Source organism: Eumetopias jubatus, unplaced genomic scaffold (genome assembly GCF_037043125.1).
Source record: "Eumetopias jubatus isolate StellerSeaLion01/CBP00866 unplaced genomic scaffold, mEumJub1_p1.0 scaffold_9, whole genome shotgun sequence".
NCBI lineage: Eukaryota > Metazoa > Chordata > Mammalia > Carnivora > Otariidae > Eumetopias > Eumetopias jubatus.
Window position 1 is genome coordinate 109,797,666 of NW_028274815.1, and position 23,348 is coordinate 109,821,013.

A 23,348-nucleotide genomic window follows, 5' to 3' on the forward strand; every position below is an offset into this window, starting at 1 on the left:
GCAGACCTTCATTGTGTCAGCGATGGGAAGCCATCCCACACTGGCCACGCTTGGTAGCAGGCGTATGAGGATGTGTTGGGTCCTGTTGCAGAGGAGTCACCCGATGTCGCTGCCTCCTGTGATCCTTAGTGCAGCTGGGTCAGGAGTGTGGGGCTCAAGGTAGAGAGCCTTCTGAGCCAGCCCCAGCATCCCTGCTCTTAGGATAGTGTGGCAAAGTAGTTCAGAGCCCAGGCTGTAGAGTTAGACCCCCTGGCCTGCCCACCTGCCCTGCAAACCCTGGCTGCATGATCTTGGACTGCTGTCTTCGTCTGTCTGGGACGTGGGTGGTCATAGAAGCCACTGCTGCAGAAGGCTGGGATGATGGGCAGGACGGCCTTCACATAGTGTCTGACACAGACAAACCTCCCAGGAATGTTGTTAATACTGAATTCTGTATGTAGCCTCCTTAAATGTTGAAGCTTTTTGCTTTTTGAAGCAGTTTATGCTCTTGATACATAAATCACAAAATACGGAAAAGTAGAAAAGTCTCAAAACATATTGCCAACTGTAGGCAATCCCTGTGAGCATTTTGGACCCTGTCCTCCTTGCCTGTTTGCACACATGTGTGCATGGACATGCCCGTGTGGCAAGTGCTTGTTCTGTAGTTAATTCCTAGTTGTGATTATAGTGTGCATTGTCTTGTATGTGGTATCTTTTTCCCTTACGTGGTGTGAGCATCTCTCCTGAGTATGTGCATTCTTCAGGTTTTCTTATTCTGTTAAGGAAAATTTAGCCAAAGCTTTATATGGCAGTTTCATTTAGTATCAAGATATGCCTAGAACTAATATCTTTCCCAAAATGGCATTTCCAAAAGATAACAGTTTTTTTTTTTTTAAGATTTTATTTATTTATTTATTTGACAGAGAGACACAGCAAAAGAGGGAACACAAGCAGGGGGGGTGGGGGAGGGAGAAGCAGGCCTTCCCTCTAAGCAGGGAGCCCGATGTGGGGCTCAATCCCAGGACCCTGGGATCATGACCTGAGCCGAAGGCAGACGCTTAACAACTGAGCCACCCAGGCACCTCCCCAAATAACAGTTAATAGGACTAGGAGCTTTCTAGAGAAATGAATCGAATATATGTGGTCAGTTTTGCTGTTGAAGCTTTGAGTATTATTTTAAAACACAGACAACCTTTAACCTAGTTTATTTTCTCTCTCTCTCTCATCAGGACAATTTTCCTAGTATTATTGTTTTCGCAGTATGCCAGAAATGTTAAATTTCCTCTCCCAATTTACAAATCCAAGAAAGGATGGACTGCATACAAGTTACAGCTTTTCAAAATGTTCCCTGTGAGTAGTCACTTCTGTTTTTTCCGACAATACTGCCTTTGTTTAAGTGAAAGGAAGTTTTAAGCATGTCTTCCTGGGGGAACTAGGTTGGGGTTGTAACATCAGGGTACTAATGAGCACGAAATTGTCGTGGGCTTAAGGTTTACCAGCGGCAGAAGGTTCTGGTTTTGAAATCCTCTCAGGAGTGTGAAGAAGGGCACTGTTCTTGAGACAGAGGGAGATCTGTGTTCCCATGGCTTCTGCAAGTACGTTGTCCGTTATTCTTATTTTCTAGCCAGGCTGGGAGTTAAAATAGCTTTACCTGCATAAAACTCTCTCTAGATGTGATTCCATCCAGGAGTAGGCTCTCAGCAGGTCTGTAATGTGTTTTTTTCTGCAAAGTACCAACGATGGTGGAGGTTCTGGGGTATGATATTCAGGCCGTAGGAAGATGTGTGTTTTGCCAGCATCCACCACCTTGGTTGGCCTCATGGAGCTTTTCCCTTTGACCACTTTTAGATCATCCTGGCCATCCTTGTGTCCTGGCTGCTGTGCTTCATCTTCACAGTGACTGACGTCTTCCCTCCCGACAGCACAAAGTACGGCTTCTATGCTCGGACGGACGCCAGGCAGGGCGTGCTTCTGGTAGCCCCGTGGTTTAAGGTCCCGTACCCGTGTAAGTACCCTGATGGCCAGAGGGAGAGGGGTCAGGAGCTCACAAGAGCCCTCCTTAGAGGAGCTGGAAGGCGGCAGAAGGTTCTGCAGCTTGAAAAGCCTTCTTTGTCCTAGAATGTCCCTTGAAAGTTTTACCATTCAGAGGATTTGACAGCGGACAGGGGGAGGCCCTGACCCCAGAGGACTGACACTAATGCTCAGAGATTTGCCAGCTCCCTTCCCAGATGAACTAGTTCTTTTGGTTCCACTGGGATGAAATCCTGGACAAAGGGTCTCTTGCCAGGGTTGAAGAAGGCAAGTATAGTGCTGCATGGTACCTAAGCTGCCCACACAGAGCAGGCTTCAGCAGGAGAGGCCTGAAGATTAGCAAGCCGACTGCTCAAGCATGATGGGATTTGTGTAATCTTTTAATGGGTAGCCATAATCTTTGTTTTTTATTTGGTCACAGCTGCCAGAAGTAAAGGGATACTCACCAATAGGTGGAAGATGGCTCTTAGGTTATAATTTAAGTGTTGGATAACTCTTGTCAAGGTGTGTGGGGTGGGAGGTGCAGTCCTAAGCTGAGGTATCACTTGGATTCACACATAATACTTTCTAGGTCCCAGCGCCAAAAGTGACTTGCATGAATCCAGTGGTTATTAATGCTTGGGCCTTTTAATTAGAACCGAAACCTGACCTTAGTCGAGTTCTGCTGATTTATTCCCCTGCTCAGTAGCCACATCTTCACATTTTATGATGATAAGGAGAAAAAGCAGGAAAAGCCAAGAATAGTAAGGTTGGTTTTAAGGAAACTGTTCCGAGCATGTTAAATGATAGTGATGTTGGCAGTTCCTTCTATCATTGACAGGTTTAGACTTAAAAAAGTTTATTCTTTTTAAAATAATATTCTCATAAGATCATATGGTCTAACTATGTATTTATGTACACCTGTCCCTTTTCCCAAAAAAGAATAAATGCATGGTTTATAAACAGACATATAATCCGAGATAAAAATGAGATGAAACCTGTTGGTCAGGCAGTCAGAAGGAGGTGTGGGAGGCTGGTAGGAAGAGCACATGCTGGAAATCTAAGTTGCTATGGATTATAAAGAAATGGACAAAGGTATACCAGGCAGATGCTAACAAAAGTGAATGTGGCTTTGTTAACTTATGGCTAAATAGAATAAATAGATTCCAAAATGAAAAGCATTAAAGGGGGGGCAAAGAAAAAAGCCATTTCTTTTTGACTAATAAAAAGTATAGTTTGCTGAAGGATTTTTTTTAAGATTTTGTTTATTTCTTAGAGCGAGAGCATAAGCAAGGAGGAGGAGCAGAGGGAGAGGGAGAAGCGGGCTACCTGATGAGCGGGGAGCCTGACGCGGGGCTTGATCCCAGGACCCCTTGCTGAAAGATTTTTTAAAATATATCTGTAACCTGGGGCTCCTGGGTGGCTCAGTCGTTGGGCGTCTGCCTTCGACTCGGGTCATGGTCCCAGGGTCCTGGGATCGAAACCCCATGTTGGGAGGCCTGCTTCTCCCTCTCCCACTCCGTCTCCCACTCCCCTTGCTTGTATTCCCTCTCTTGCTTTGTCTCTCTCTGTCAAATAAATAAAATCTTTAAAAAAAGGAAGAGCAAATGCTGGGAGGTCTTCTCTGTGGTGCAGGCCAGTCCCAAGATGAGCACAAATGAGGAACACAGGGTAGGCTGTTTGGGAAGAGCAGCTGTGCATGTGCTGAGACACCAAAGAGATGTCCCCAGGGTCCTCCCCCCCGCCGTGCATGAGGGGCCATGGCCAAGTGGACTGGGCACCTGGCCCCAGGATGGCAGGCTGTGCTGTTGGGCTCCTCCTCACCACAGCCCTTCACTGCCTCGAGCTGCTCTGGGGCCACGGCTCCTGGGGCAGAAGGCCACCCCAGAGAGCAAGAGGGCACCCCCTCTGACAGTTTGGCTCAATCTGGAGACAGGTTTCCAGATATCTACAGCAGAGGTCCTTAGTCTTTAGTGTGAGAAAAATTGGTTAAAACACAGTTTGGGGGCCCAAAATGTCAGTAGCGCTGAGGCTAAGAAACTGCTTTAAAGTAACATCATAAATTAGGCATTTTAGTTAAAGGGGGTTAAATAACAGTTCAAAGAGAAGGCTGGAAGCCAACAAGATTTATATGCACATACGCACACATGTAGCTGACTCTTGAACAAGTGGAGGGGGGGAGGTTGGTGCACCCCACCCCCACCATCAAAAATCTGCATATAACTTTCTTCCCCAAAACTTAACTACTAAGACCCTTACTAATAAGGTCAACAGCTAATTAACACGTTTTGTATGTTACATGTTTTATACACTGTATCCTTACAAAAAAAATAAGCTAGAGAAAATAAAATGCTACTAAGAAAATCATAAGAGAAAATATATTTATACTATTGTACTGCATTTATTGGAAAAAACCTGCAAGTAAGTGGACCAGTGCGGTTCAAACCTGTGCTGTTCAAGGGTCTACTGTATATAGAAATGATCTGAAGGAAGAGGGATCAAAAATTTAGAAGAGTACGATTTAAAATGTTGAAGTAGATGGAATAAAGATTTTACAAAATCAAAGTTAAGGGCTGCAGGCAAAAGGGAAAAAGAAAAAAACAGTGTAAAGAGACTAAAAAGTAAAAGGCAATTTCTGAAGAAACAATAAATGGCAAAATGAGTATTCCCCCCTACAAATCAAGACACTAAAATGAAACCACAATGCTCTGTCAGTAACAAGGTAACTATGTAAAAGATTGCTTAGAAAATACAAAATGTTGCTGGATAAAGAAATCATGGGCACGAGAAAAATCTGCTCCAAACCTGCCCGGAAGGCCACGGTGACTGACCCTGGCCCTGTGTGCTCCCAGGCGGCAGCAGTCCTGCCCTCGCACACACCCCTGGCCTGTCTGCTCGCTGCACTTCCTCTTCCTCTTCCCAAAGCTGGGTCCCCCGCTGCGGCTCGTGTGGCAGTCCAGATACTCAAGAGAAAGTGACCTGGGGACTTCGCTTTGCTTTTTAAAGGAAACTGTTTAATTTTCCATAACACGATTTACTGTAAAAAAAAAAAAAAAAAGCACTGATCTTACATCAGAGGGCCGTCTGTGTCTGATGCCATGCTTTACTGCTGGGATTTAAATTTAGCTGGTGGTGACTTTTCACTGCATTTTCATTTAATGCCACCACCCGGGCAAGATCCCCGTTGTTTTGTGCCATACTTTGCACAGCTGGGTTAAAAATCTTCTTCATAGAAATATCCATCCCAACAGGAATTCTTACCCTAGTGGGCTCTGTTAAATTGTAATTTAGTAGAAGACACCAAGCGTGGCTTGGAAGCAGCCTCCTCTTCTAACCACTTGCTTTTTATTAAAGACAGAGAACAGACCAGTCCTGGTTCATCTGACTCAGGAACTGTCCCCAGGCATCTAGTGCACTGATGAGTGACACTTAAAAATAAACAAAAGATTTTCCCTGCGCCTTGGAATCTGAGTGTGTCGTGTGGAGTCCTTTGCTGTCTTGATTCCTTTCACCTGTTTTCCTTCCCTAGTTCAGTGGGGCCTGCCCACCGTCTCCGCCGCCGGTGTCATCGGCATGCTCAGCGCAGTGGTCGCCAGTATTATTGAGTCCATCGGGGATTATTACGCCTGCGCAAGGCTCTCCTGTGCACCACCGCCCCCCATCCATGCAATCAACAGGTATGTTCCTCAGAAAATGGAGTTCTTCTTGGGCCCAGTGCCTCATCGCTTGGCTCTTTGGTTAATCTTGGAGAAGAAAAGGAGTTTTCAGCATGGAAGCAGCCAGGCAGCAGGGCTCTTTATTGGTTGTCTGTCTTGGGACAAGTCACTGCCCCCATTTTGCTCTCATTTTGCTTATTGTAGCATGGAGGGCAGTTCCCACCCTTCCTTCCGCCTTGACAGCCATGTAAGACGCTCTCTCTGAGACCATGCCAGACCTGAAACTCGCCACAACAGATGTGAGGCAGTGCCATCTTTCTTTGCTTGGTTTGGGGTCATGGATGGATGTCCCCTTTGATTTCTTCTTTCTGTTACTGTTTTTTTTTTTTTTTTTTTTTTTAAGATTTTATTTATTTGACAGAGAGAGGGAACACAAGCAGGGGGAGCGGGGGAGAGGGAGAAGCAGGCTTCCCGCAGAGCGGGGAGCCCGATGCAGGGCTCGATCCCAGGACCCTGGGATCACGACCTGAGCCGAAGGCAGACGCTTAACCACTGAGCCACCCAGGTGCCCCTTTCCATTACTGTTCTTAGGGGTAAATGCTGTGTCTTCTATTCACAATTATAATTCCCATGTAGAGGAACAAGAAGAGCAGGAATAGGTGAAGTCTGCAGAATCTTGAGACTTACGGGCGGTGGGGTTTATCTTCTCAACACACCTGGTCTTCAGTTTCTGGGTGCTGAGAGCGAATTGGACCCTGTGGAGGCCTCAGAGAAGAGCGTACTTCAGCTTCCCCCTCCCCTTGCCCAGCCAGCTGCTGCCCTCCTGGAAGGATTGCGTATGATAAGATCCAGTAGACTGGTCTCTTAGCATGTCTTGCTTCGGTTGTGTTATTAGTGTTTACACTCCAGGTTTTTGCAGCTTTCTCTAATGGATGTTGCATTTGATGGCGTTACTTACAAATCAATTGTTTTTAAAAAGTTCCAAAGTTGACAAAATTACAAAGCATTTCCTTCCTGATGAAACTATTAATAATAAAGGAATCAGATCAGCCAGACGGCCCATATTTGTCTTAGATCCCAACAAATAGCTCTGTTTTCTGGCTAAAAGCCTTTAATTTGGAATGGTTTTTAAACACCTGTGTCTAATGTGTGGTTCCCAGAAGTGCTTCTCACAGTTGAATGAGCATGGGGGATCCTGTTAAAATGCAGGTTCTACTTCAGGTCTGGGGTGGGGCCTGAGCCTCTGCACTTCTAACCCTTCCCAGGAGTGTGGAGGCTCCCCAGCCGTGCACGCCACCTTTGGGGTGCAGCCACTTAGAGCATATTTCACTCATTTCCCCCATTGAATGAATGTTTCTCTTTCCCCCATTCCTTTACATTTTAGGGGTATTTTCGTGGAGGGTCTCTCCTGTGTTCTCGATGGCATATTTGGTACTGGGAATGGCTCTACTTCATCCAGTCCCAACATTGGCGTTTTGGGAATTACTAAGGTACAGCTATTTTTCTAATTAAATGGTTGGGCCTCTAAGTGTTGATCCATTTCATCGATTGGTCTAACCACCGTGAATTCTAAAAGGAAGGCTTCCAGCTCTGAGGTCATTCCCCCTCCATCTCCTTTTTCTCATTGATGGGTTTCTGGAATGCTGATAGAGGTCTCCCTCCCTTGGCTGCCTGGGTAGCCAGGCACTCAGTGCTGTCACTACTTCGTAGGCATTCTACAAATATTTACTAAGCACCAGCCCTGTGCCAGGGTACTGTTCCAGGCACTTGGGATTTCACAGTGAATAAAACAAAATTCCCGCCGTCGGCATTTACATTCTAGACAGAGGAATACAAACCCTAGACAGTAAGCATAGTAAGTATAAGAAAAACACAGGGCAGGAGTGGGTATTGGGAGTGAGGGCTGGTAAGTGTGAAATAGGGTCAGGCTAAGCCTCGCTGAGAAGATGACCTTGAGCAAGGAACTGAACAGGGCAGGTGGAGGGAGCCATGTAGGCCCCCTGGGGAAGGACGTTCAGGCCAAGAACAGAGCCATCATGAAGCCCTGTCATGAGAGCAGGACCGCAGGCTGCCCATCAGCAAAGAGGCCGTTGAGGCAGGAGGGGCGGGGGCGGTTGGTAAGAGCAGATGACATCCTCCAGGTAATGGAGGACCAGGTCACACAGGCCCCAGAAGCTGCCAGAGACAGGAAGGGTGTCCCCTGTGCTGTGGCTCCATCAGGGTTTTGGGGTTTTTTTGGGGGGTGTTTAGAGAGCAAGAGGGGGCGCATGCTTGTGCACACACATGGGCAAGTTGGGGGGTGGGGCAGAGGGAAAGTGAGAATTTTTTTTTTTTTAAAGATTTTATTTATTCATGAGAGAGAGAGAGAGAGAGAGGCAGAGGGAGAAGCAGGCTCCCAAGGAGCAGGGAGCCCGATGCGGGACTCGATCCTAGGACTCTGGGATCATGACCTGAGCCGAAGGCAGACGCTTAACCATCTGAGCCACCCAGGCGCCCAGAAAGTGAGAATCTTAAGCAGCCTCCGTGCCCAGTGCCGAGCCCAACATGGGGCCTGATCCCACGACCCTGAGATCATGACCTGAGCTGAAATTAAGTGTCGGGTGCTTAACTGACTGAGCCACCCCGGCGCCCCTCCATCAGGGTATTTTTTAAGGCTCACTTTGGCTGTTATGATGAGAGTGGACCTCGGGGTCAGGGGAGGAGGTGGAAATGGGAGAAGATGGCACTAGTTCTAGATGTGAGATGATCCCTCTCCTTACAGGAAAACATCCATCCTACAGTAAAGAATTAATGTGATTTTCCAACCAAAGCAGCAGAGACCTTCTCTTTCAGACGAAACTTGGCATGGAGTTAGTGGATTTGATAGGCCACAGCGAGTCCCCCAGCTTGAGCAGGGTCTGGGTCTGGAGTCCTTCCCACAGGCCTCCGCACCCCTTCTCCACACTGACCTGTGACCTGGAGCTGCCCCACCCCACAGCTTCTGTAAGGAACCTGCTCCTAGGCCTTTCACATTTATTACTGCACTCTAGATCCCAGTAGCCTTAGCCAGAGCGCACTGTCTGCACGGCTGGAACGTGCCTCCGCCCCGGCTGCTGTACGCTGGGCAGCCAGACATGGTTAGAACCTGCTCGCTGGCTGGGATGGCCGTGTGCGCCACAGGTTTCCCTCACCCGAGCCCTGTGTCCTGACAACCTAGGGGTGAGCTGCCACCTTCTCGAGCTGTCTGACCTCTGTAAGATTAGAAATACCCCCGCTTCCCTGCTCCCTACAAGATTCCATAACCAGATGAAAAGAAACCAGAGACTGTTTGGTTCATCCTGACTGCGAGTCCAGGTGAGAAGGGAGCATGGTCCTGACACGTTCATTTCCCTGAAAGTTGGTGGGGCCTTCACAGAGCCCAGTGTCTGGTGTGCACACAGCCTTGTCGGGCGTGTCCTCCAGTGCCATCGCTGTGTCCTGGCACTGCCCGTGGGGAGAGGCCAATGCCGAGCACACAGAGCTAAGGGCCATGCTTCTCTTTAGCCAGTTTGCTGCCTTGACCCTGTGGACAGACCTAGAACGAATCCGAAATACCATACTAGTAAAATTCTTGTAGATGGAGGGACTTCTGGCAACCCAGTTTAACAAGCCAGCTCCCATTCTGCACCCCTTTAAGGCTGATCATCACATCACGTAACATAACCAGGGTCACTGTAGGGAGTAGGGGGTGTTGTTCGTGGAGGTTCCATTCTTGAAATGCCACTGAGGTGGTTTGGGGAATAATTATCTTTATTACAATTTGAACAGTGCCAGTTTATTCTGAAAAGGCAACCTGCCAGCACTTTCTAATGAGCTAATTGATCTTCCCTCTGAACCCCTTTGGATTACTATCCCCAGGCGAAGGTGGCATGCATTCAGGGTTCTTGAATTGGTTTTCATTGCCCTGACTCAGGGGATAATTGAGCCATCTACATAGCTGCCTTGGGGTGGGAAGTGGGACTTGCAGCAGAAATTTCTTTTTGGCCCAGCCATGCGGCCACTGGAAGGACTCTGTCCAGGACGAAGGAGGCACGAGTTGGACGCTGTATTCTTCCCCTCATCCAGTGGAAGGACTTGGGACAAATCACTTGTCTGAGTAGAACTGTCAGCTCTGAAGTCTGACAGTTCTAGACCTGGATCTGTGCCATCCGATTTGATAGTAGCTGCATGTGGCTCTTTTAAGTTAGTGAAATGAAAAATTAAGTTCCTTTATCACACTAGCCACATTTTAAGGGTTCAGTGGTCACATATATGGCTAGTGGCTGTCGATGGGCAGCACAGATCCAGGACATTTCCATCCTTGTAGAAAGTTCTGTGGACAGCACTGGTCCGGGCCATTGTGTCAGACTTCCAGGGCTTGTGGAAAGAAGGTAATCTCTGTTCTTCTCAAGGATCTGCCTCCATGTCCTGGCAGCTGTGATACTTGTTACCCTTTGTCCAGTTGTGACGTTCTCTGTACCTGGAGATTCTCAGCTGTTTGATCAGGAGATTAGGCTGCCAGTGAGCCTGTTGCGTGCTTGGAGGTTGTCAGTTGGGATTCCTGGTGTAGGTCTTCCCTTCTGAGTGTGTTCCAGTGTCTGTCCTGCAGAAAGGGGTGGCATGATGGGGTGGGGAGGTGGCTGTATGGCATTCCAGCTCTGGTACCATCACTTTGTCCCAGTGTGACTGTGGACAGATTACATCACCTTCCTGAGTCTCCATGCCCTTGTCTATATATAGACAGCTTGCCAGGCATTGGAATTAGTAAACTGATGTAATGCATTTAGCAGAGTTGGGCATGTAGGTTCACAGTAAGCAGTAGGTAGCGTCCCTGCTTCATATTTAGCCCTAAGTTTATTTCCAGGGACTGAATAAACCCCACCTCCCCGACAGTGCAGTCTCTTCAGAGGAATGCCATTTCTCCTCTGCTGCATTCCACACTGTTGAAGACTTTGGAAAGTCAGAAATGAGGTGTCAATGTTTTGATGGCCCTGGAGGTAAAGTTAGAGTTCAAGGAGGTCAGAATGGAGCTAGGGAAGAGATTCCAGGGAGTGGGCAGCAGGAGAGGAGAGGTAAAGGCTCTGTGTAAGCACTGGGGGGCAGGGATTAGGCCTGTGTTTCTGGTGTTGCAAACAGAAGTGTATAATAGGCACTCGGTTGATAGTCACTGAGTTGCTTCTTGTTTGTTTTGAGCGTCTAAGGCAGATCAGCCTTCCATGCATAATCTTCATATTTGATTTATTGTTTCAAGCGTCCCTGGGGCCAGCCTCACCCTCCCCCTGGCACATCTGATCTGCTGGGAGGTGGGCTTTGCACAGCCTGGATGCTTTTCATCCAGGGAGCTCTTACTCATCCCTCCAGACCATCCCTGGGGAGCCCTTCGCAGCTCTTCAGAGCTGCTGCTCCGTGCTGGGTGCCCACACAGCATAACATTGGCAGCAGTACAGTGATTTGATCATAAGTTTATGGCTTACTCATCTCTGTATTCCCCTCCCCCTCCTGTCTAACAAGTGCTAGTCACATAGTAGGTTCCCAAAAATGTTTGCTGAAAATGGCAGGCTTCCTTATCATGTAATGCAACCCAGCAGAGGTCATTTTTGCTTAATTCTCCAGTTTGCGTGCCCTTTTTAGCTGCTTCCCTGCACTTGATGTGTGTGTGTGGGGGGGCGGGGGGGTAGATCGTAGCAGCAGAGCCTGGCCTCCAGGGTCAGCTGGCCCAGATTCGAGCTGGACAGCCATCCCTTCGTTGGCTCAGTAAGAGTCTTCTCTGATTCTTAACCAGTCGGCATTTGGGTCCCGTGAGATGCTGCTGGAAGGCCTAGCCCAGCACCAGGCAGCGGAAGCCCTGTGCAGTGGCGGGCACAGCCTGCATTCGCCTGCGCTGCTCCTCTGTGCAGCGGCCACCCGCGTGTGTGCCCCGGAGCACTTGAACTAGTGCCTGGTGCAGCTGACTGGGGGACTAGCACTTAGGTTTCATTTCCTTTTACTTAAAATTTAAGTGGCTGTCTTCTCACCGGAATCACACTTGAAGCCCTATAGACACTCCCCGGGCGCTTCGGGAACCTCTTTTACTCAGCTTATGTCCTCGGGGTACTTTCCTGGAAGAGGCAGCATACAGCAGGGGCCAGCAGTGCAGGATCCTTGAGCCTAGTGCCCCCTTCACATCCCACTGCCTGGGGGACAGCAGGCTAGGTGGAAGTTTCTAGAAGGCATAGATAAGGTTGAACAGATAAAGATGAGACCACATGGAAAATATTATAATAGTTGTGCAGAAGCCCAGTGTGGGAGAGCAGAGCCTTGGCATCAAGGAAGACTTTTTTTAAAGAGGAGGTAGCATTTGAGTAGTGTTTCGAAGGATGTATCTGGAGCCAGCCAGAACGGAGGATGTGAGAGTGTTCTGGGTAGACAGGCTTGGGGATGGCTGAGAAGGGGTTTTATTTCATGAGCACCAGAGGATTTAAGGGGGGCAGAAGGGCACTGACCTCCCAAATCACAGTGTTTGAAAGGTCACTCTGCCACAATGGAGAGGACAGGGAGGCAGAGGAAAGGCCAGAGTCAGCAAGCCCATGTGGGAGGCTGTCATTACAGCCTCATGCTTGCCAGGCAGTGTTCACACTGTTTTACATCTTGTCTCATTTAACCCCTAAAGCAAAACCTCGTGGTTTATCTTTATAAAAGTGAGGATCCTGCCACCCAGGGAGGCCAAGTGACTTGTCCTGGTCACATGGTTAGAGTGGAGTGGGGTACACACCAGGCAGGGGGCACTGAGAATCCATACTTCTTGCCCTCTTGGCTGTGCCTCCTCTCATGGGCGAGACATCCTGAGGAGAGGGGATTCCAGAAATATCTGGGACTCTTGTCTGATTCAGGGTGTGGGGAAGATGGGAGACGAAGGTGAATCAGCTTTGGGGTGGGTTAACTTGGTAAAGGGTGATTCCAAGAGCCCAGAAGAGAAAAGCAGGTTGAAGTGGGGTTTTTGCATTTGACGTTAGAAGGTCATCCCAGCCGCTGACTGTAGGGGCATTCAAAACCCGGGACAGAGCCGGAGCAGGGCCATGCCTGCAGTGACATCACCCAGGGCGCCAAGAAGCAGAGGCCGAGCCCTGGTGCTGCCTTCCTCCCAGGGAGGTGGGGTGGGGGAGGAACGGGGGGCAGGATAAGAAAGAGGAGAGGGAATCTCTTCACTCTGGGTGTCTTTATAGTAACTGTGCCCTGAGATCAGTCCTCATTGTCTGACGAGACCTCTCCACTAAAAGTTTGAAGAGTAATCTAGGGGTTGCCTGGGGCTTTTGTCACATTTGCCCCCCGGGGTGGGGGGGGCACTGGATGAGAATGGGTGCAGAACTGGCGCTGAGTGCCGTCTGGCTTCTGGTATGTCCCCAGGTCGGCAGTCGCCGGGTGATCCAGTACGGCGCGGCCCTCATGCTGGCGCTGGGCATGATCGGCAAGTTTAGTGCCCTCTTCGCCTCCCTCCCGGATCCGGTGCTCGGCGCCCTCTTCTGTACTCTCTTCGGTAAAATCCCGTTTCCTTGGTAGCCTGACCTCTCTCCTCCTCTTCACGTTTGCTAGCGAATCCCTTCCATGAGATGGAAGGTAATAATACATTTCTGTTTAAAAATCCAAAGGGATACACCTTGAAAGCATAAAAATCTCCATCCATCTCTGAGTTGAATTTATGTTAAAGGTAGAACCAAATGGAGCATACTTGTTCTAGAAAAAATAAGATGACCATAATCTTTAATTGGTTTATCTAATCAATTTAAATTCTCCCCTAGTGGCCATTTAAAACTGACAATTTTTACCATGGGATTTGACATGATCTATGTGCCATCCAGTTGTGGTCAGGGCCCAGGTCTTCTGGTGGGTTTCCCAGTTTAATCAAAATGTTTGCAGAGAGGTTCTCAGGGGGCAACTCATGTTCTTAGTTTTCTGCTTGGTCTAAAGAAAGTGTCATATGATGTTTGTGTCCCTGTGTCAGTCCAGATGGTGCTTAGGCCAAGAGTCATTTGGATCAGAGAGCCAGGTGGTCCCGTTTCGACCGTGTCCTGTCACTCACTGTTCTGTGTCCCAGGTGGTTTCTGGTGGGACAGAGAAGGGGCGATGTGGGGAGGCTGTGTGTGGCCCGTCACCTGTCTGTAGGTGAGCTCAGTGCAAATTGCCGTCTGCTCTTTCTCTCCAGGAATGATCACAGCTGTTGGGCTCTCCAACCTGCAGTTCATCGACTTAAATTCTTCCCGGAACCTCTTTGTGCTTGGATTTTCGATCTTCTTTGGGCTTGTCCTTCCAAGTTACCTCAGACAGAACCCTCTCGTCACAGGTAAGGAAAACTGGCCTCGAATCTTGGGGGTAGTTGGAACCCCAGCTGCTGGTTCACAGACAGCCCATCCCCAGTCAGAGAGGGCTTTAGAACTTCAGGAGTTGTCTCCTCAGACATTCATCCATGTATTTCATTCAAGCCTTGCTCTGCTGCCGCTGATCTGGAAGCCCCCACTGCACATCTGGTATGAGCTGGCGTGAGCACGTGACTCATGTGCACATTAAGGTCTTTATTGACTGGGACCCTGTCTTTTGGGAGAAGGCCTGTGTGTAAAACCTTTTAATTTGTCAGACTAATGCTTTATGAAAATGTATAATTTCTTAAAACTCAGCTTCATAGACTTTCAAATACATGTCTTTCTACTGGGATTATATAACTGCGTTGAATTCAAGATTAACCTTTTTAATACCTTTTTATTTTAATAACCTGAGTCATGAAAAATGAACAAAAGGGAACCATGCTTTTTAGAGGAGGGGAGGGACAAAGGGCGAGGGAGAGAAAGAGAATCTCAGGCAGACTCCTCGCCCAGCGGGGAGCCTGATGTAGGGCTCCATCTCACGACCCTGAGATCATGACCTGAGCAGAAATCAGGAGTCGGACACTCAATTGACTGAGCCACCCAGGTGCCCCCAAGGGGAAACGATTGCTGTTGACATTTTATGCAGAATTGGGGACCGTTTTATATATATATTTTTTGAGGTAAAATTTATATAACATTAAATTAACTATTTTAAAGTGAACGGTTCGGTGCCATCTTCGTACATTTGCGATGTCATGTAACCACCATCTCTATTTAGTTTCCAAAACCATCTCCTCACCCCAAAATAAAATTCCACACCCATTAAGCAGTTAATCCCTATTAGCCCCCTTCTCCCAGCCCCAGGCAACCACCAATTTGCTTTCTGTTTCTGTGGATTTTACCTCTTCTGGATATTTCACATATATGGAATAATACAATACATGATGTCTGGCTTCTTTCACTTAGCATAATGTTTTTGAGATTTATGTAAAAATATTTCATTCCTTTTCATGACTAATAATATTCCATTGTGTGTGTGTGTATATACACACACACACCATAATCTATTTATCCGTTTGTCCAGGAATGGACATTGGGCTGTTCCTGCCCTCTGACAGTTGTGAACAGCACAGCTGTGAACAGTGGTGTACCAGTGTGGTCAGTCCTCACTCAGCTAGCCGTGTCCTGGAAAGTCACTGTGAGCATGGAATTAGCAAATCCTGACCCACCCCTTCTAGGGGAGCAGCAGCCAACAGCAGGGTAACTCCTCTAACAGCACAGCACGGCCTCAGGGAGGCCTACTCTTAGGAACAGTAGACAGCACTTGGGGGCCATCGTAAACAACGAAATCACCAACCAAAACCACAAAAATGGGGAAGTGCTATTGAACAGACTGCTGCAAGCACACTTGAGATGAGGTGTGAGAGCTGAGACAAGAAGGCAGAGCATTACCTAGTTTAATCTCGGCTGGGATCACACATGTTGGGTGACCCAAAGTTTGTGCTGCTCTGTGAATGAGTGTGAAAGCCAGGAGTACTCATTTTGGGTTTATAGATAAATTTGAGGGTGTAGGTCAATTCACAAATACAGAATCTGCCAGTAGTGGGCATCAGCTGTATTTGAGTCGCTGCTCTCAGTTCTCTTGGGTATATACCTAGGAGTAGAATTGCTGGGAAATAGGGTAATTCTAGGTTTTAACGTTTTGAGGAACTGCCAAGCTGATTCCCACCAGTTATGCTCAGGGGTTTCTGTTTCTCCACATTCTTGCCAACACTTGTTATTTTCCATTGATGATCATATATTTTAAAGATTTTATTTATTTTATTTTAGAGCGTGCTCAGGTGTGCACATATGTGAGCGGGGGCGGGGGTGGGTGGGCTCCCCGCTGATCTCAGAGCCTGACGCAGGTCGTGATCTCACGACACTGAGATCATGACCTGGTCCGAAACCAACTGAGCCACCCAGGTGTGGGAGCTTCTGATAACAAGGAGATTCTTGCTGCTTTTTACATTTTAATATATCATATTCATATGAGTTCATTTATATACATCCAATTGTTCCTAATTAAAAGCAGCTAAGCACAAATCAGTGATCCAGGATTCTGAAACCCTTTATCTGATTCCAAATACCACAAATGTTTTCATTGTCGTCTTATTCACTTTGTGATATTTTCAGCCTTACAACAGCCATCTTTTTATTAATTTTTTTCTTAATCTGCTAACACCACGCCCCAGTGGCTTTCTAGTTCATTATGGGTGAGTTTCACTCTTAGATTTGTCTTCTATGGCCCACTCTTGGGGAGTTTTCCTTATAGAGATAATCTCTTGATTATTGTTGAAATTATTTATAACAGTTAAAATGTTACTGGCAAAAATTTATCTGCTCCTGTACAACAGAAATTTGCACTTTCATGCATCACATTGGTGATTGGTGCCCGCCCCGGTGCTTCTTCCTGGCTGTGGCAGTGACCCTACCACTGTGTTCTGTTTCCAGGAATAACAGGAATCGATCAGGTGTTGAATGTTCTTCTCACAACTGCTATGTTTGTAGGAGGCTGCGTGGCTTTTATCTTGGATAACACCATCCCAGGTATGTGTACATACCCAACATGCCTTTGCCACATGGGAAGTACTCGTTCTGCCAAATAAATACGGAAGCTGGCAGAGTGAATCAGTTCAAAGCCATCGCTGGTTAAAACGGTCTTTAAGTGGTTAAGACACTCTCAGCCTCCTTTTATGAATCCGTTTTTTGCTGATAAACCTAGTGGGTTTTTTCCTCCCTGCTGAGTTAGGAGAAAGCAGGAAGTCCCTTACCCACGGGCACTCTCCAGGCTGTCTGCCTCCTGTCAGCTGGCCTCAGTCTCTGCAGCGGTTTCCATCAGCTTGCTCAGACACTCCTCTGAGCTGCTGACAGCCCGTGGGGTTCCTCCCCCTCCTTCCTGAGGCAGGCCCCCCACCAACTAAGACCAAAAGATGGTGAGTATGGTGGGCGCAGGCTGTTGCCAGGATTGGTGACTGAGGGATAGATGGAGGCAGCTGTCTTCTCTGACGCCCGGGACCCTTGTTCCTCAGCATTCTATGCCCAGTGCTGGGCCCTGGACGAGGATGTGTTGTGGGCCCTGCCTCACAGCCTTCCCAGCTTCCCAGAGGAGGCTGCTGGTGCCGTTGGAAAGTGCTGCTATGGACACGCTCGTAGATTGACCTTCCATCAAGACATGCTGATACTTATTCTTGAGCTTGAAGGTTTTGTTGAGGAATTTGCCCTGAAGACTGCACACCTCCAAAAAGCCTCAATGAAGAGGTTGCTGGGGAAACTAGGGATGAACACATCAGGCAGATGTGTTCATGTGCATGAATACGTGGTACATGTTAGATTCATGGATGTCAATAACTAACACATGCTCCTCATCTGAGCGAATTGAGAGAGAGGCACAGGAGTCAGACAGATGGAAATGAAAGCTTCGCTACAGAAACACTGATGGGAGGGCGTAGTTTAGATGTAAGAAATAATGATGTTTCTTATACTGCACCATGGACTCGAACTCATCATCTAGGCTTGGGCAGAGAAGTGTGTTGTCTGGTGTCCCATGTAGCCAAGAGCAGGTGCCAGTGCGCCTCTCTGCACTGAGAAGATTTATGAGATCAGCCCAGGGCTCGGGTTGCTGAGCCCTATGGGCCCAGATCATTCTCCCTGACTCATCTGCCAGGGTATAGAGTGGCCCCGATTGTTAACGCCAGTGGAAGTTCACCCTCATAGAAGGGACATGACAAGTGGGGAATACAAGCGAGTGCATCCCTCTCCCTTTCTCCCTCCCATCTTTCTTTCTCTCTCTCTCTCTCTCTTTCTCTCTCTCTCTCTCTCTCTCTCTCTCTCTCTCACACACACACACACACACACACACACACACACACACACACACAGCAAAGTAGGATAAAACTCGGTATGCCTAGATGGGGGGTGGTAGGGGGGTGGTTTGTCCTGACCAGTTGTTGAAGGCATTGTAAATTGTACAATGAAGACTGGGTCCAGTTCAGAAGTTCTTTTGTTGTTTGTTGAGAACAGATTTGGGGAAGGAGATAGGGAGATGGAAGGGCAGCCAGCCAGTAAGGGAGGGACCGTTATGATGACCCTGGAAAGCAGAAATGTGGCACGGGCCGGACCTCAACAGTGACAGTTGAGGAAATGGGTCACGTGGAAGGACAGGGAGGAGGCAGAACCATCAGATCGCTTGAATGTGGAGCCAAAGGAACAAGGATGGGTTAGCGATTCTTAGATTTCTGGCTCAGGCACCTGGATGGCCGAGTGCCGTCAACTCCCCGACAAGGGCTCCTTGCTGTCCTGGCGGGTTCCGTATGTGGGACGGCACACTGGTCATCTCAACTCTCGGTGGAACTGTCAAGCTAAACATTCTATTCCATTGTTTTGTGTGTGTGTGTGTTGCAGGTACTCCAGAAGAAAGAGGAATCAGGAAATGGAAGAAGGGTGTGGGCAAAGGGAGCAAGTCGCTCGATGGCATGGAATCCTACGATTTGCCATTTGGCATGAACATTATTAAAAAATACAGATGCTTCAGCTACTTACCCATCAGCCCAACCTTTGTGGGCTACACGTGGAAAGGCCTCGGGAAGAGTGCCACCAGCCGGAGTTCGGACGAGGACTCACAGGCCACAGTATAGCTGTAGGTCACCCTGTGGCCCAGCCGCAGTGAGGCATGAAGCTGTAGTTCCTTGCTGAGTAACAAGCAGTAACATATATGTTTGTATATCTGCATTTACCTTCTGCACCCAGGGCTAAGACGATTACAGATAGCTTTTTTGTTGTGGGTGGTGATCGTGTCTATTATCGTGTCTCACTGGTCTCCTTATTTAAGCCCTACCCCTTGCCCTTGAGAGCATCCATTGAACTTCCTATCCTCCTGTGGGAGTGGGTGTTTGAAATCCACAGCGGTTCCTTGGTTTTGGTCTCCTCCTACCACCCTGGGCTAGCTTTCTCACGAGCCGCTGCCACGGTCCAGGGGCTTTCTGTCCCAGAAGCACTGGACCTGCTTCTGTTTTATTTGACTTTGGCCTGCAACCCGCAGAGACCCCCTCTGGTCAAGGGACACCAGTCTCCTCACACTGTCACAGCTGAGGGTCAAAGGTGATTCTGTGTTCCCTGATCCTCCTGTAGGAGGACGCTACTGACCTGATTGAAAACCGTGACATGGTTACCCCCGGCCCATGTCTGTGCGTGGGTAAGTTCTGTACAGGTATTACTAGAACCGACATCTGTTTGGGGGATTGGAGGGAAAGGGGAAGTACCTGAAGTCATATCTGGTCTTCAGCTGCTCTATCTTGGTGCCCCCGGCCCAGGGTGGGCCAGCACATCTCATAGGCTTCTTTGTCACTCTGACTGAGACACTCTATCTGACATTTGTCACTCTGGGCCGGTGTGATGGGTAGAGTGCCACACAAGGGCACTAAGCAGATGTGTATGGGAGTCTTGACTCTGCTATCATGTGGATGTCGGTTACTGTTGCGCTTGTCTATAAATTACAAGATTCTATTCCTATTTAATGTTATGACTATAGCAGGTTTTTTGAAATCAGTGTTTTCCATGTGACCCTCTTACCGTGCATCCCTGTTACTTGTCCCCTACCCCTCACCTCCCTTTAAGAAAAGAACCAGCATTTGTAAAGCTGTGGACACCATCAGGGAAGCTTGTCGTCATGGCTTTTGAAGGCCAGTAACCATTATTGTGGTTGTGTTTTGTATTGCTTGATACCATGAAAGTGTAAATACTGTAATGCCTAATCTATTTATCAAAACTGACTACTGGACCAGAGCCCAGAAACCATGGGTTAAGTTATACGTGAATTTGTTTTGTGAAGAAGGGAAGCTGGGGGCAGGTAATCAACAGAGCCGCCATATTGAAGGGTCGGGCATCCTGGTAAATTCATCACTGCAGTTCTGTTTCGAGTCTTTTCTGGCACTTAAGGCTTAAGGAGACTGTGTGTGGGTTGTCATGTTGTGTGTCCACTGGATCTTAATTTTGCAGAGGGGAAGATTAGACCCCCTGGCCAAATGCACCTTTCCTATTTAAGTCATTGCAGAAGGTGGTGACAAAAAGCAGTTGGCAGGGCCCCTTCCGTCCAGTTCTTGTTAATAACACTAAATCCTCTGTGAAAAAATGACTTCTGTGGAATTTGGTTTGAAATTTGTCAGCCAAAGGAAAACCCTGAAACACCAAGGAGTGACCTCACCATGTGAGGTGATGCTTCCTAGGCGGCTCCTTGACCTGGTTGAGCCTTGGACAGCCGCGGGTGTTCCTGTCTCTGACAGCAGGGCATGGTTCTCAGCTGCCTTGTGTCCACAGGATAAGTCCGCTGCCCCCACAGCTGGCTCTGCTCCACCACGCTGGGATGTCCTTGGCAGCATTATTGTCCCCCTAGCCTCCCTGACTCCTGGGAAGTTTGGGGCTTCAAGGCGTATTCTGGCAAGAACAGTTTTACAGCCACTGCATTGTTTGCCAAGATCTGGTTGCAGATTAAGTAAAAAAAAAAAAAAAAGATTCTAAATTACATTTAATTTTGTATGTTTTTAAAAATTGTATCTGATGCATAGTTAACTTTAGAAGCACACTGGTTAACTAACGACTTTCATCCCTTTAACTTGGTAAGCACTCAATGCCGAAGGCCCTCCTGCACCGAGTCGCTCTCAGTTTTCTTCTATTTGGGTTTTTTGCTCAGCATCTCTAATTTCTCTGTTCTGAAAAGTGGGGAAAACTGTTAAACATGCCAGAGATTCTAGCTCTCTAGGGGAGCAGAAGGACCAAATATCCAAATAAAAGCATGTGAACCATTGGATAATCTTAACTTTCAATCTGGCATCTTCCCTCCCAGTGCGTGACACTCAAGATATGCTTCAGACATCCAGAAACCCACTCCCTTCTGAAAACCCCTCCTTGGGCTCGGTTTTATTGGGTGGTTCCAAGTGTGCTGGTCTGGGGGATGTCTTCTGCAAGCTTTTAAATGTGGAGGGAAGCCCTATACCCCCACGTTCTGTTAGAAATGAGGGTTTTCGCCCTTTTTGTTCCGTTGGGGCCAACTTTTAGATTCCCTAAGGCAGGGGGAAGGGGGGGTACAGGAAGTGGCGAGGAAAGAGGGCAGCCCGACTAGAGGGCCCATTGAGTCTGGTACTTTCTGCACAGCCTGTGAAACTCACCTCGGCTTGAGTGATTGGAGTCTCCTGATGATTAATGCCATTTTAGATAGTGGTCCTCCTGCTGGCAAATATGCTACAGAATGAGTCTGTAATCAAGAGAAATATGTATTCGTCTGCTCCTTAGGCTTTAGCACACGCATGAAAGGGAGGTTTGGGAGAACACAGTGGCTGTTCCTAGTCTGCGTCTGTGCACTTCCCACTTCCATGGTTGGCCTGCACTACTGGGGCCAGGTACCCACCATGCTTTGTTTGGCCAATAGAATGTTTCAAAGGGTTTGGGATGTAAATGTCCTTGGGCGGGGCATTCAGACTCCAGTTTCCATAGTGACCACCTACCCACCATCTTTACATTCACCTTGGGGGACTTGATGTGAGAAGTAGAAAGTATTTATAAGGACAGTAGATGGCTGTCACATCACGGTGGGTGGCAAGGGAGATCCCACCACTGGTTTTAATAAAACATCTAACATGGTTGACCGAATAATGGGAAATGGCTCCAGTCTTTGTCTCATTAGGGAATTAAACTGAGATTGGTTCATACAGACTCTTTCTTAAGAGGGTTTCGGATGTTAACTTGTAGTAAGTTTCTGGTGATGGGTGAGGGCAAGAGAAGTGGCTTAACCAGGCCAGCTAGAATGAAGCGTCATGAGTCCCGATGGTTTCCCATTTTCATGGTAACAAATTCACACACAGGATTTGCTTTATACTGTAAAATAATGACTTTCATGATGACGACTTGGTTTATGCATGAATCTTGCAGTATTTCCATATAGTAAAATAACATTTCTACCCAGGATAATAGTCACAGTTTTCCAGGGAGGGAATGATATAATTTTCATGACAATGTCATGTGATAATAGAATTTCTCCATTGATGAATCTCTAGTATGTGTGTATACTTTATTTACCCATGCGTCTATTTTATCACCATGAGCTAACTTGTTCCTTCTTTAGTTCACGGCCCTGCTGAAATACCGGTACTGGCAACTTCGACTTGAAGTTGGCAGTTATAATCTTCCATAATACCGATGTGGCAGGCGTGGCCAGGTCAGGTGGAAGGTGGATAGGTAACTGTGGCAGAAGCCTCATTCCGGTACCTGGCCGGGGCCGGGCCATGCTGTCGCCGTGCCGAGCTGTGGCTGTGGGTGGGGCCTGAGACTTCGGGGGTGGGGTGGTTGGCCTCAGAAGCGCCTGGGGTTTTCACACGCTGTGCGTGTGGTGCTCTGTCCCCTTAGGATTTGGACACCCACCACTTGACCTGCAGTCACATCCCGAGTAGCGCAGGAAGACCGCCCGCAGTGGCAGGCATTCAGCTCCCACCCGTGGACATGGAAAGCACGTTAGCGCTGGGCACCCCTTTTCAGCAGCCTCACACACATTCCTGTCCTTTGAGGTTGTTCTTGACCGTGCCTCGTCCTCACTCCACAGGAGCCACATCCAGCGTCCTTAGACGTGCTGTGTTTGTTTCCTGGCATGTAGGGCACCCTCACCAGTGTTGCCGTCTTACTGACAGTTCAAGTTGATACCCTTTTCTGTTCGTTGGTAATAACCTTTGTTTGACACATTAATAAATTTCTGACTGTTCTTAAAGGAGTGGGGATGCCTATATTTTCCTTGAGTTTTTGTGACTGACTTTGGCTCTCTACCTTTCGGGGATTTTCTTTGTTTTTTATTTTTATTTTGCATACCGAGGGTATTTGGGGGTGGGGTTGTTTTTTGAGATGTGTAATTCTTTTATGGAGTTTTTAAAAAGAATTTTCATATTGTTTTTCTAACATGGCTTCATTAAACGTTTAAGTATTTTAAAAATATGTAATATTTGGACCAGATGTTGTGAATAATAGTAGAGATAAAGCTATTTTATTCTGTATTTTTAAAACTGTTCCGTACAAATAAAAGCTCTCCTGGACGCAGTTGTGTTCTTGTGCCTCCTTCTTTGGCTGGTCTTTAAGAAATTTGCCATTAATTAAAAGTCATCACCTAGGGGAGGGAAATTGACTAATAAAAAACTCGCTTCGGCAAGCCTCAGATGTTAACCGTTGTCGGGGTCCTGGAAGACTTAAAAGGAGGAAAGCAGGAGTCAAAGCATCCTCTGTTCCTGCGCCCAGAGAACCACAGCAGGCGCCTTGGGGGGAAGCCTGAGTGAGCCTTCCATTCCGGAATGCACCC

The 23,348-nt window shown here is 47.8% G+C and overlaps 1 protein-coding gene across 5 annotated transcripts in view; it reads left to right on the forward strand.

The window, feature by feature from the left end:
- The window catches only part of SLC23A2 (solute carrier family 23 member 2), a 136,487-nt gene extending 113,395 nt beyond the window's left edge, over positions 1–23,092 (forward strand). For all 5 annotated transcript variants that reach the window (XM_028118656.2, XM_028118659.2, XM_028118660.2 and 2 more), the window contains 8 exons: positions 1,209–1,329; positions 1,828–1,984; positions 5,519–5,666; positions 7,030–7,135; positions 13,026–13,155; positions 13,822–13,959; positions 16,472–16,567; positions 18,422–23,092. In XM_028118656.2, coding sequence (XP_027974457.1) covers positions 1,209–1,329; positions 1,828–1,984; positions 5,519–5,666; positions 7,030–7,135; positions 13,026–13,155; positions 13,822–13,959; positions 16,472–16,567; positions 18,422–18,654 — 1,129 coding nt within the window. In that variant the 3' untranslated portion in view covers positions 18,655–23,092. The remainder of the gene's footprint in view (positions 1–1,208; positions 1,330–1,827; positions 1,985–5,518; positions 5,667–7,029; positions 7,136–13,025; positions 13,156–13,821; positions 13,960–16,471; positions 16,568–18,421) is intronic.
- Positions 23,093–23,348: the final 256 nt, after the last annotated feature.